The sequence below is a fragment of the Terrapene carolina genome, unplaced genomic scaffold (assembly GCF_002925995.2).
Source record: "Terrapene carolina triunguis isolate 2854851 unplaced genomic scaffold, T_m_triunguis-2.0 Scaffold25, whole genome shotgun sequence".
Classification (NCBI taxonomy): Eukaryota; Metazoa; Chordata; order Testudines; family Emydidae; genus Terrapene; species Terrapene triunguis.
Genome location: NW_020664376.1, coordinates 3,224,497 through 3,239,038, shown reverse-complemented (window position 1 = coordinate 3,239,038; position 14,542 = coordinate 3,224,497). Strand labels below are relative to the sequence as shown.

Genomic DNA, 14,542 nt, shown 5'->3' with positions numbered 1-14,542 from the left:
GGGGGGGGGGTGCGGCGGGGGGGGGGGGGGGGGGGGGGGGGGGGGGTCGGGCTCCCGGGGGGGGCTGGGGGGGGGGGCAGGGGGGGGGGGGGGGAGATGGAGACAGAGAAACAGGAACTGGGTTGTCATTGGGGTTTCTTTAACTCTCTACTCCTGGGGGAAATTTTGTGTGTGTCTCTGTATTGTTGCAGACATACTTGCTGACAGGCATTTTGAAATAAATTACCAAAATAATTCAAACTGGCGTGATTATGTAGTGTGATTTTGACAAATACAATTTGCAGAATTTTAAAATATTGTGCGAAGAATTTTTTTTTTTTTTGGGGTGCAGAATTCCCCTAGGAATAGCACATGCTCAGTAGAGACTTGTTAGATATATTCTCCAAAAGTTCCACCTGTACTAAGCATGCACTCTCCCCTCGCTGCACTTATGTGGGGAATGAACTGCACATGTGACAACCCACAAAGCAAATGAGTATGTTCAATCCTAGGGCTACAGGAGGAGTAAGACTTCCCTGCACCTGCTCCTTCCAGTAGTGGGGGATTCACTGTGCTGGCAGGCACCAATATTGAGATGATAGCTTCCAAGATTATTCAGCACACAAGAGACTGGCACCTAGGCATTGAGGAGGAAGAGAAAACAGCACCCACACTGGAATGCAGAAGGGTAAGAAACAAGGAGGTGGACATGGGGAAGAGAACAAAGAGGCTGGGGAGGAAAAGAGGCTGAAGTCCAACTACTAAAAGCACATTCCCCTGGAGAACCTTTTGTAAAATCATGTGCTTAGTGTTCATTGCCATTCCCAAGGACCAAAGTCTTTGTCATGGGGTTAAACCCAGCGTAGCAGGTACATAACCTAGGATATAATTTTCAGCAGAGGTTTTGCAGCTGAAACCAAGCACCATTTTAATTCATGTCCACCTCTATCCACAGCTGCCTGACTGTTGGACAATCACTATTAAACCTTTTAAAATAAGATGAAGGGATATGTACCAAAAGGCCACTTAGAATATACAGAAGCCTAGGCAAAATATTCATTTTTATTACATTAACCCCTCACCTAAGGCTCAGGAAGAGAGGGTGCAACCTATTTATATGACAATTTATCTTCACTAGTTTGATATTTCTTGGTACTTTTTACCTATTTACTTTGAAATTAAAACAATTATCCTGTAATAAAAATATCAAACATAATATTCCCACATATTAATGTTTTGAAAATTTCTAATCTTTGTATGAAACATGCTTTTCAATAGATACAGCCAAAGATTGCTTGTTTACTAAGGTTTGAGGCTTTGTAGGGACCATACTGCTCTGAGATGAAGGCTTCCCAAGGAACTACATATATGCATTACCAAAAATTATTGTGTTTGTATGATCCAATTGCACATTATGGACAGCTGCAAAGCATGCATGGCCCAGCAGTGGGCACTTTTCACACTATAATTCTGCACAGACCAGATGTATATGTCCTTTAATATCGGTCTCATTTTTCAAAGGCTCTTGGCATCTTGGTATTTAAGTGATAAATTTCAGTTAGAGGATTAGTTTTGCCCCCACTTAAGTTTACATAAAATCATTAAAATTGGTGGGTTATCTCTAGAGCCAAAGTAGAATTTTTCTATCAAATCTGAAGTGAACCAGATACAGGGTTTTTGAATTGTGACACTTAAAAGTGTTCAGAGTCTAAAGACACACACAAAGCAATTCCCACATTAAAACTGCTTCAATACTGAAGTTGTGGTTGCAGTTATTATTTCATTTAATATCCCCTTGTTCTTGTGTTATGAGACAGGAAGAACAGAAGCTCTAAAAGTACCTTCTGTAGACCATTCATTATTTTATACTTGTATCATGTCCCCTCTTATTCATCTCATTCTTTTCAATCTCCTCAGATGAGAGTTTTTCCTTGGCCTTTGATTATTCTCATCACCTTTCTCTGAACCCCCATCTAGTAATTCTACAATATCCTTCTTGCGATAGTGGTGCAGCCTCATTTGGAAAACTGTGCAGTACTCTGACTGGTCACCCAGATTTACACAAAAGAAAAATAACAATCTCCATATTATTCACCATCCCATTACTTATGTATCCCAAAACTTTGTTTTTGACCACGGCTGCATCCTGAGCAGAAATCTTCATTGAGTTATCTAAGCCCAGGTTGCCTTCCTGAATTAATATACTTAAGCTGGAAGTTTTTTCCTTCACTGTGCATTAATTTGCTTTTATCAACATTTAATTTAAAATATGCCATCACACTGCCCATTTATAGATGGAACCCACGAGAGGTTTATAAGTTCTCACGGGAATCATGCCCAATTTCTCATTCAGAGTCTGATCTTGAAAGGTGCACAAATGCTTGCAGACAGTGATCCACAGCTTGCAAGATCAGGCCCTATGATTTCATGTGGCAGATAATTCCCCCCAATATCACTCTACATAAAAGCTTCATACGTCCAGGTTATGAAACTGGGTAACTTGCATGAAAAGAGCAAAGGCTGGTATGGCAACAAAGCACCTCAGCATATCAGAGTCAGATATGTCAATATGAAATACTGTGTGTAAATTTAGTGTCCTCGTGGCCAAGATGGAGTCCTCTCTGCAGGCAGTTTTGGCCAAGAAAAGGTTTGCGCAGGAATGCAGCAGGGAAACTACCTTCCACCCCAAGGGCACCTGTTCCAAACCCCCTGGAGTAAACATACGCACCGGAATAGTACAATATAGGAAAGGGAAATATTTGTTTACAGAGGGATGAATGGAGGGGGGGGAAAAAAAAGGGGGGGAATGGAGGGGGAGCAGTAAAACAGGATTACATCCAACACGAAGTCCCACAGGCCTAGTGGTACCACAATACGAAAAGGCAGATACTGAGCAGTGTCTCTACACTAAAGAGTTTTGGGCAAAGTTCCAGTCTGGCAGTGAGTCTCAGGTGCTCCTAGTCATCTTTGGTGCCAGTAAACTTTCCCCAACAAACCCCTCTGGTGCCCTATTCTGCCACTCTCTGAAAATCCACACAGAGTGACAACCTCCCACTTAGCTAGCTACAGCTTCCCTTCTTATTCCCAATGCAAAGTTACCAGCCCCAGTACTCTCAGACCCATACAGCTCTAAGCAACAGATATACTGGGTCCAGCTCTGGTTTGTCTTTCTTGGGTGATTCCTCCCTGGCACAGTGCTCCTCTGGTCTCCTGTCCTCCGGCAACCCCGGTCGGCCACTCTGTCCCTCCAGGCTTTGGGCAAGTTCTTGGCTGCCTAGATTATCTTTAATCTCCCCCCATCCTCATTGTTTAGATCTGTAACTAAGGGCCTTGATTTCAAAAGGGAAAACTTAAAAAAATTAAGGAGATTAGTTAGGGAAATGGACTGGCCTGAAAAACACAAGGATCTGAATGTGGAGGGGGCTTGGAATTACTTTAAATCAAAATTGCAGAAACTATCTGAAGCCTGCATCCCAAGCAAGGGGAAAAAATTGGTAGAGAAGAGTTGCAGACCAAGCTGGATGTAGAGAAAGCCTACAAGGACTGAAAGATGGATAGATAGCAAGGAAAGCTACCCTCTTGCAGGTCAGAAAACATAGGGATAAAGTGAGGACTGTCACAACCGAAGCAAAGCTGGACCTTGCAAAGGAGATTAGAACCAATAGTAACAGTTTGATAGCCACATAAATAGAAAGAAAACAAAGAAAGAAGTTGGACCACTAAACACTGAGGATGGGGTGGACATTAAGGATAATCTAGGCATGCCCCAACACCTAAACAAATACTTGGCCTCAGTTTTTAATAAGGAAAATTAGGATCTTATAGTGGCAGGGTGGCTAATGGAAATGAGGATAATGAAGTAGAAATTACCACATCTGAGGTGGACATCAAATTTATATCTTAACGGGACTAAATCGGGGGGCCCAGATAATCTCCATCCAAAAATATTAAAGGAACGGGCACATGAAATTCGAAGCCCAATAGCATGAATTTCTAATGAATCTATAAACTTGGGGGTTGTACCCTATGACTGGAGAATTGCTAACACAGTCCCTAGTTTCAAGAAAGGAAAAAAGTGATCTGGGAAACTACAGGCCTATTAGTTAGATCTTAATTGCATGCAAGGTCTTGGAACAAATTTTGAAAGAGAAAATAGTTAAGGACGTAGAAGTTAATGGTAATTGGGACAAAATACAATGTGGTTTTAAAAAGGTAGACCCTGCCAGACCAACCTGCTCTCCTTGTTTGAGGAGGCGGATACAACAACAGGTCATACTGAAAGATGAACTGTGAGGCTGGAGGGAGATTTCTAGCGGAGTTCCCTCAGGGATCAGTCTTGGGACCTGTCTTATTTAACATGTTTATTAATGACTTGGCACAAAAAGTGGGAGCGTTATAATAAAATTTGCAGATGACACAAAGTTGAGAGGTACTGCAAATACAGAGGCTATCATACAAGATTTGGGTGAGTTTGTAAACTGGAGAAATAAAAATGGGATGAAATTTAACAGTGCAAAATCATGCACTTAGGGATTAGCAACAAGAATTTTTGTTATAATCTGGGGATTTATCAGTTGGAAGTGACAGAGAGGAGAAAGACCTGGTATATTTGTTGAACACGGAATGACCATGTGCTGCCAATGCAATGCGGACATGAAAAAGGCTAATGCAGTCCTAGGATACATCAGGCGAGGGATTTCCCGTACAGACAGGGAAGTGTTAGTATCATTATACAAGGCACTGGTGAGACCGCATCTGGAATATTGCATGCAATTCTGGTCTCCCATGTTTAAGAAAGACACATTCAAACTGGAACAGGTGCAGAGAAGGGTTATTAGGATGATCAGAGGAACGGAAAACCTACCTTATGAGAAGAGACTCAAAGAGCTTGGTTTGTTTAGCCTAATCAAAAGGCGGCTATGGAGAGATATGCTTGTGCTCTATAAATACATCAGAGAGTAAATAACTCCTCCCCCTCCCTGGTATTTAAGTGAAGTGCCAATGTTGACAAGAAAAAATTAATATAAACTGGTTATCGATTAATTTCAAGCCTAAGCTTGATGACAGTTTCTAACAAGGAGTGAAGTTCTTCAACAGTCTTTGAGGGGAATAGTGGGGGCCAAAAAAAATCAAACTATCTTGAAGACTGAGCATGAGAAGTTTATGGTATGATAAGGATATGGTATGATAAGACGGCCTACAATGGCATGGCATGCAACCAAACAGCTAGTAGCAAATATCTCCAACTGCTGGTGATGGGACACAGCTCTGAGTTACTACAAAGAATTCTTTTCCAGGGGTATGGCTGCTGGGTCTTACCCACATGCTCAAGCTCTAACTGATCACCATATTTGGGGTCAGGAAGAAATTTTCCCCTGTGTCAGATTGGTAGAGACCCTGGGGGTTTTTTGCCTTCCCCTGCAGCATGAGTCACTCGCAGCTTTAAACTAGTGTAAATGGCAGATTCTCTGTAACTTGAAGACTTTAAATCATGATTTGAGAACTTCAGTAACTCAGCCAGCAGTTAGGGGGTCTATTTCAGGTGTGAGTGGGTGAGGTTCTGTGGCCTGCATTGTTCAGGAGGTCAGACTAGATGATCATGATGGTCCCTTCTGGCCTTGAAGTCTATGAGACAACTGAAAGTCACATGCATAGAGAGAAAGGGGGAAAGGGTTGAGGTTGGACCCAAGGAGTTTGGTAATGTTCCCTTAAGAAGGGCTTAAAAGAAGAAATGAAAAGTCAGGACATTCTACAAGAAAATTGTATTTTTTGACATTGAGTTTTTTGTTTTTTTTTTTTTAAATCAAGTTGCGAGTGTCCCTTTAAACATAATAGCAAGAAAGCAGGATTTCAAGCACTATTAGAATAGTTGGTCTGATGAAGTTCACAGACACTCAGTTCTTTTTCATCAGACTACACTCTAGCTTCATTGAAAAAGGAGATTCATACTTGGAACATGGTTTGGTTTGCCAATAAGACTGAGTGCATGTTTTGGAGCTAAAGATACGTACTCACAGTTAAGAGACAGAAAATGTAACGTGTAAAGGAAACTAAAGTATGAGAGACACGTGCCTAATTTTAGCTTCCAATAGCTACTACATGCAGCTATACATTTGACGAGTCTTCATATGTATTATTGTTCATATGTACGTGTGTATAAAGACAGGTGGAAGGGAGTTGGAGCAAAAATAGCAAAGATAGGAGAGTCTCCTGCAGGAAGACATGGTAGAGTCACAGCTTAAGGAACCAGGGGAACTGGGTGGTAAGAGCATGCCTGGGTAAAGGGATGATGATACAGAATTTTTAAAATAGTGGCAGACATTAATAGTCTCATTCATTGCAGTTCATATTCACCTTTCTGGTAAGAAGGCTGAATTACTGCACAGAGCAAATCCTTAGCAAGATTTCAGTGGTTAAAACTAGAATCTAAGCATATTATTGAAGGATGTGATTTCATAAGGAAACATTTTACCAAAAAAGACAGAGACTTTCTTGGCAGTGCAAATGACAGGCCACTACATATACTGTTGGTCAATCTTCTGCCATGCTTCAAAACAATTGTTCAGTTTCTCTTTTAAAACATATACTAACATTGGGGAACTTAATTAACACTTGCTAAAAACTAACTTTGGGAGAACAAGATACACATTTTAAACACTGCCTTTTCCCACCAAAAAAAATACATTAAGCCAGTAAGCAGCATTTAATTATGGGACTTCCACCTGTTCTTGAATTCTTACAAGGACAGGCAATCACTGGTCCATTCACAAAATGTAGTCAGCATTTCATTGTGTGCACGCCCCTGCAAATATAGAAGAATTTTGCTGCATATGTTTTCCTGGATGAACCCAATCTAGACATTTATACAACTCCCATCACAGCAGGTGGCTAAAAAGCCTAGCATTTTGTACAGCATACATTGTTACCTTGAGGCATGAATCTCTGGTTTAAATTCTGAAGAATCAAAACATTTCCCCCATGCTGTCAGTTCACACTTCCCTCGGCTATCAATAGTCACACCGGCACACATGGGCATTTGTGGTTTTTCGGGAGGGGTGGGGGGGGTTGGAAGGGAGGTTCTCAGCCAGCAGGCGGACGGACTAGGTTGACATGGTCAAGCACAGGGGAGTGGAACCAATTGGTGACAGGCGTGTAGAAAGGGTGAGGCAGCAGGGGGACACGGCAGAGTTAAGAGCTAGATTTGAAGGGATGAGGCTGGAACAAAAAAGCTTAGAGACAAAAAATATATACATTACAAAATAATCAGATTACCACAATCTAAACTTTAACCATTGTTCTCACCTCAGCAGGTTTCTTTTGTTCATTTGCTGGAGTTTTTGATTTACTCCTGTATTTGGAACAAGAGGAAAAGGAAGTGGAAGGACCTATTTTAAAAAAAAAAAAAAAATACAAGAGTTTAGTTGCAACTCACTGAATTTCATGTAATTCCTCAATATATTACAAGGCACTATAGACTTGAATCATCTTTCTGGATCAGCTGTACCCAAACAGGAACTCTCATGAAGTCTGTAGGTCCGACCACAGCCTCTTCTCAATACGTGTAATTTCAGAAAGAATAAGTGAAACAGTGATCAGAATATTCCCTGCTCTGCCTGTTGCACAGCAAGTGAGAGCAGAGAGGACACGATTATGCAGATTCCTTCCCTTTCCACCAGCAATGTTCCCTCTAATTTTTTACATTCATGTGCGGAATCAATTGTGTTATGTGCACCCATATGGAGGTGATCTGTGGTGAGGGTCTGGCTGAGGGGTTCGGAGTGTGAGAGGGGGCTCAGGGCTGGGGACAGAGGGTTGAGGTGCAGAGGGTGAAGGCTCTGGAGGGGGGTGCGGGCTCCCAGGTGGGACCGGGGACGAGGGGATTGGGGTGCAGGAGGAGCTCAGGGCTAGGGCAGAGGGTTGAGATTTGGGGGGGGATGAGGGCTCTGGCTGGGGTGTGGACTCTGGGGTGGGGCTGGGGATGAAGGGTTCGGGAGGGGGCTCAGGGCTGTGGCAGAGGGTTGGGATGCGGGGGGTGCGGGCTCTGGGGTTGGACCAGAGCTGAGGGGTTTGGGGTGTAGGCTGCCCCAGGGCTGCAGTGGAGAGAGAGAGAGAGAGAGAGAGAGAAAACGAACACGGACTCCCCCCACCCCTCTCTTGCCACAGCAGCTCGGGGCTGGGGGAGTGGCACCTCTCCTCTCCTCAGCAGCTCCGCCAGGGCCAGGCCAGAGGAGGGGCACCTCTCCCTGCCTGCAAGGCCCTTGAGAGCCTGCTGCACAGCCAAGCAGCTTACAGGGAACTTAGCTTTCCACCCAATGCAGGCAATACTGGAGGGAGCAAGAGTACAGGAGGACTGAGGGAGACTAGAGAATCAAGATGGTGTTAAACTAAAGTGCAGAGATGCACAAAAATCACTGTCACTGCACTGCAAGTTTTTAAGAAGATACTGGCTCAATCTGTGATGCAATATATCATGTTTGTGTGACTCAAATGCAACATCAGCTGCTTATAGTGTCATAGATTTATGCAATGCTTAATAAAAAACAGATCAGTCACTGCCCTGAAGAGTTTACACAATTTGATCCAGGGCCTCTACACCCACAACTCAGTATCTCAAAGGGAAAGACAAAAATATAAACCAAAAGTGTGCCAAGAAAATTAAGACAAAGTTTAAGACATTTGGTAGATATCTTTTCCATTTAGATCTCAATCCTGCAAGCTGATCTGCATGGGTAGAATCCTGAACCCCTGTGGAGCCCAATTGCCATTTATATAAATGTTAAAAAGGATGTCCCATTCATCTCTAGGCACACTTAACAGGAGTGTAAAAACACATCTTAAGTGAAGTATTTTCAGATACATATACCTTCTCCCGCAAACAGTTCTCTACCCCTACAATTACAATTTTTCCACTGAGGCTCTGCACAGGCATAGACAATCATTCACATGGATCAGCTTTCAGAATTAGGGCCTCGTAACACAAACACATGGTTAAAAAATTATATATATATATATATATATATATATATATATATATATATATATACACACATATACACACACACACACACACACACACACATTTCTGACTACATCCAATTTTCCTCGAGAGCGCACGCTCTCCTGCATTATGGAATTTTCTCTGAAAAGGAAAGATGTACACATTATGTTTAAATTCTGCACAAGATTCAAATTTTCTTCCTGAAATTATCAGGGTTTTGTAATTTCATCTCTCTGATAATAGATTTCAGTATTTTGAATTCTGTAGAAAAGCAAAAAAGTAAAGGAAATCAAATTTTTTTTTTTTTTTTTTTTTAAAAAAAAGAGGTAAAACAGTTTGCCCTCAAACCACAGGAGGAAACCACAAGAGGGTGATAGACCAAGGGAAGATTAATGCATACTACTTACTCTCATTGTCTGAACTGTCACTGGTGCTTAGATGCCTGTGGCGTTTCATCCTGACGCATCCTAAAGACAGAAAGAAAGTTGATACCATCCATTCTACCAGGCAATCAAAGGACTTGCTTACACACTTCCCCGCAGTTTGGACTATGGGGCTGTGAATAGCAGCGCATACCAAGCTGCTGCACTGTAACTTCTCCGTGTGATGCTGCAGGCGCAAACTAAGAAGTTCCTAATTTGCCTCAATTAATCCTGTTTCAAAATGATTACATTAAATGAAAAATAGGAACCTTTTAGTTCACATCTGCAGCATTCACACAGGGGAGTTACCATCCAGCACTTTGGTGCACACTGCTATTCACACTAACGTAATCCAAACTGCGGGGCAGTGTCGACATGCCCAAAGTCTCTGTGGATCCTGCTGGTTCACAGCAGGCTAGTCACACAAAGCAGGATTTCTCTGAAGAGTTTTTTCAAGTATGTAACTATCTGGTGATCTAGCAATAGTTAATCACAAACAAAATGTCAGTGGCCTGACACACAGAGCTCTATTTATGAGATTTTAATATCCTTAGAGTTAATCACAAACAAAATGTCCCCTTTAAACTTTTTTTAGAAGCAATTTCAACCTGCTCAACACTGGTTGCTTTCTATATCCCATCTGCTCAGCTAAAGGAAGAGTTGCCATGGTGGCAGCTGCTAGTGGAGTGGGCAGAAGCACAGAAATAAGATGGCAATAGACTAAGACAGGGAGATAGATATAAGTTCAAACCACCTTTAGAAAAAAAGAAAAGAGGGTTGTGTGAACATGTAAGGGTATATTTTAAATTGAGGGTATTCAGACAACACTGAAGAAGCATAATTTAAATAGTTAGACCAGAGCTTTATTTAAAAGAAAAGCTTAGATACCAGAAGTGCCCTTTCAAAAGTCTGAAAAATGACAGTGTCAATAACAAATCTATGACTGCATCACTGGTTTCAGAATCCAACATTTTTTAGGCTGCTATTTTAAAAAGTTTAGAAGACAAGAAGAGAGAGGAAGGAAAATTTGAGCCAAAAGAAAAAAGAATAATTTAAAATATATCTGACATTCCAATCAAATAGTGTCAGCATCAATCCAAATACATTTTTACAGGTCTATATGCCCCAGTGACCGTGTAATAAAAAATTAATAGTTGACTAATTAAAGTGATAGCCTTCTCACAAAATTAAGGGATCTTGGACATCTAAACTGGGTATCTGCACCTCTGTATCCCAATGCCTCACCATGCTTGATTGAAAGGCAGCAGCACCACATTAAAGTGTTTGCTGTACCAGAATTGCTTGTCCATACCGTAAGCTTACTTTATTAAATGGAAACTTCCTTCCTATAAAAACTGCTAAAAAAAGACTAGCAAAGTTTATATTAAACCAGGGGTTGGCAACCTTTGAGAAGCGGTGTGCCGAGTCTTCATTTAGTCACTGTAATTTAAGGTTTCGTGTGCCAGTAATACATTTTAACCTTTTTAGAAGGTCTCTTACTATAAGTCTATAATAGATAACTAAACTATTGTATGTAAAGTAATTAAGGTTTTTAAAATGTTTAAGAAGCTTCATTTAAAATTAAATTAAAATGCAGAGCCCCCCCAAACCGGTGGCCAGGACCCGGGCAGTGTGAGTGCCACTGAAAATCAGCTCGCGTGCCGCCTTTGGCATGTGTGCCATAGGTTGCCTACCCCTGTATTAAACACTTATCAATGGTTCTTGAGATTACCCCCTTGGAATAAACAGAATTTCCAATACAGGGAGCCTTTCAGAAGGCTTTGAATACTAGTGGAATTGTTGAATTACTCGAAATCTCAAACTGAAAACCAATGAAGGGCTTTGTAGCGAAAAGGGTGTGGCCTCCTTCCGAGCATGACAGGCAGGGATGGCCACTTACACCCTGGTGGGTGAAGCCAGGCAAGCCAGGCCCGCACCCCCGGAAGAAGGAGGGCGGTACAGGAAGTATAAAAGGCTGACCCTGCAGCTCAGTCTGGCTGGAGCTGCCAAGGGAGACAGACACTTCTCCCCTACTGCTGGAGCAGGATGCCGAGGAGGACCTCTGCTGTCCCAAGGACTTGCCTGAGCTTCCAGAGTGCCCCACCACTCCAGACCCCAAGAAGCTGCTGGGACTAGCATTGGCGGTGTTTCCTGGGGAGATGGAGGATGACCCCTGGATGCAGGTACACCCCGGGGGGCGGGAGGGGGAGGGGAGAAGAGGAAGTAGCCCAGGGACAGCTGGAATGAGACAAGGGGGCATGGACTCCCTCCGAGATTGACAGGGAGGGACGGCCAGGCATTTTTACAGACTTGAATTTACAGAATATAATCTTAATAGCAAATTTATGTTTAAAGCATATCTTTGATGTCCTTCCTCTAAAGAGAAAGATTTATAGACAGAGAAATTGAGGGGAAAAACTGCATTATTAAAGTTAAGATTTCAAAATTCTTTGTGCGAGGACACCTATTCTACTGAAGTCTTTTTTGGCTGAGGTGGCACTTGTGTAAGTTTGTGCAGGAGACAGCGTTGCCAAGTTTGTTTTAATACACGCTAAAGTAAAACAGCTGCTAACAAGGTTAATGTAATGTGTACAATGGGTAATATAATCCTAAACAAAACTGAATTATGAACTGAACTACACTAGAAAAGAATCAGAGGGGTAGCCATGTTAGTCTGGATCCGTAAAAAGCAACGAAGAGTCCTGTGGCACTTTACAGACTAACAGACGTATTGGAGCATGAGCTTTCGTGGGTGAATGCCCACTTCTTCTGACGAAGTGGGTATTCACCCACGAAAGCTTATGCTCCAATACGTCTGTTAGTCTACTAGAAAAGAAAACAATTATCACATCTATGGCTATTTTAGTCTTAACTTGGCCTTTACTATGCAAGATTCACCTGAAGCTAATAACTCAAATAGTGACTCTTTCCACACTGAAGCAGCTTTGTAGAAACAAAGCAGCCACACCCCAGCCCAAGCTTATGTCCCAACAGGAGATCTTCCTCACATTTTCCAGCCCTGCAGAATTTCAACTACACACAGAAAATAAGCATAGAGTGGGCTAGCATCAGACCAATGAACTGTTATGTGAATCCTTTTGGGCATGAGAATCTCAAGGACTCCTAAAGCGTTAGAGTTGGAGGGGTTCCACTTCAAATAAGTTTCTGGGGCAGTGTGTTTGTAGCGGTATTAGACTTGGGCCTCGTCTACACTGCCACTTTACAGCGCTGCAACTTTCTCGCTCAGGGGTGTGAAAAAAAACACACCTCTGACCGCTGCAAGTTACAGCGCTGTAACATGGCAGTGTAGACAGCGCTCCCGCGCTGGTAGCTACTCCCCACATGGAGGTGCCGCAACTACACAGCCACTTTAAAGTGCTGCCGGAGCAGCACTTTACTGTTACTAGTGAAGATGTGCCCTTAGGGTTAGCTGTTGGCGATGTGATAGTTGCTGATGAAGATTACCTTTGTCTTCCCTAAGACTGGAGTTTAAGGTTTGACCAACAAAGCCCTAAATGGCTTGGTGGTCTCCTAAGAGCTCACATGTCACCTCATGCCAAAAATCACCAGAGATGTTCAAGCTGAAGTCCCCTCAGTATAAAAGGGATGGCTTTCTCTACAACAGGGTGCTCTCCTGGCTTTAAAGCTTGCTCCCCCTTGGTTTGAAATAGCTCTAATCTGTTGACTTTCTGGATATGTTACAAAGAGGGACACTGCTGGAAGGCTACTTCTTGGGTGTGCATAGGGTACTATTCCTCATTTGTCTTTTAACAGATGGTTTGAGTGGTTGCTGCTGGTTTTATTTTTATATTCAGTTGAGCTTTTTAAGCAATTGTTAAAGGTGCTGAAAGTTTGGGATCAGTTATAAATCTACAGTGTGACAGAACTGCTTTGTTATGTGCTATGAACTCAGCTGTTTAAAGAGTGCAACATAAACATTTGCCTGAAGGGGATAAACATGTCAAGGGACAGCACTATAATAGAAATAGTACACAAAGCCTAGTCTGCATTTGGCAAAGATAGTTGGTAGACAGGAGATGCCAAATTTAATTACGGCTTATACAGAGAGATATGAGCTGGAATGGCAAACATAATAGCTACTTTCATTTACAGATATAGAGAAAGGAAAGAAAGCAACTAAGCTCTAAAGTGTTTAGCACAACTATGAAAACAATTCCATAGTTAAAATGTTTTTTTTTTTTTTAAACCTATTAAGTAAGTTTCTTGGAACATTCGCATAATAGCTCAGACAGTGGATTTACACCTCTGTTCCAGCCTGTAGAGGAAAAAAACCCAACTCATTGCTCAAAAGGACAACATCCCTAGGTTAGCAATATTGTTATATTCCAGTCTGAGTCCAGCAATAACTGTAAATACAGTAGCCATGAGCAAAAATTTTTACACCACTAACATACCATATGGGTGAAACATCCAAGCTAACAGACTGCAAGGTATCTAACAGGTCAGAAGTTCCATGCATTTTTACGCCTGGGTATTAAGAACATAAGAACAGCCATACTGGGTCAGACCAAAGGTCCATCGAGCCCAGTATCCTGTCTTCCGATAGTGGCCAATGCCAGGTGCCCCAGAGGGAATGAACAGAACAGGTAATCATCAAGTGATCCATGCCCTGTTGCCCATTCCCAGATACAATATAAAACCAAAAAGTTTTAGCATCATCCTGGTGGGACCATCTGCTCAGCTCCTCTAGAATTCAAGTTATGCTACATGGATTGTCCTCTGAGGAAGACAGTTTCTAGGACTAATCTTCCTTGAAGGTTTTCCTATGTGAGCCCCACAGAGTGAGACCACCAAATCAGTTCCAAGATCAAATGTGTGAGTGCAGAGCAATCTCAGAATGGCAGTCCAACACTGCATTAGAAGATGTATTTAAATGCAATTTGTATTGCTACACTAAAGTATGCAGAAAAGCTCAAGTCGCTGCCCTGCACAACTTGTATGAAAGACATTTTGCTCTTGCCAACCATAGAAGAGTAAGCTTTCATCCCAAAAATGTGGTGGTCTCATCTTGTCAAGTAAGTCTCCTGGATACTTAGGCCACCAGGAAAAGGGTGCCAGAGTCGCACACTCTTTAGGATTCGAATAAGTATGGTTCTTGAGATCTAAAAATAACTAACTTCTG

General features: G+C 42.2%; 1 protein-coding gene across 1 annotated transcript in view; it reads right to left on the bottom strand.

Annotated features, from left to right (window-relative positions):
- LOC113406310 (protein Jade-3-like) overlaps positions 1–14,542 on the bottom strand; it is a 70,728-nt gene that overhangs the window by 25,149 nt on the left and 31,037 nt on the right. The window contains exons 2-3 of the mRNA XM_026650458.2: positions 9,385–9,444; positions 7,282–7,364 (exon numbers count right to left, since the gene is read on the bottom strand). Of these exons, the coding sequence (XP_026506243.1) occupies positions 7,282–7,364; positions 9,385–9,433 (132 nt within the window). The 5' untranslated portion in view covers positions 9,434–9,444. The remainder of the gene's footprint in view (positions 1–7,281; positions 7,365–9,384; positions 9,445–14,542) is intronic.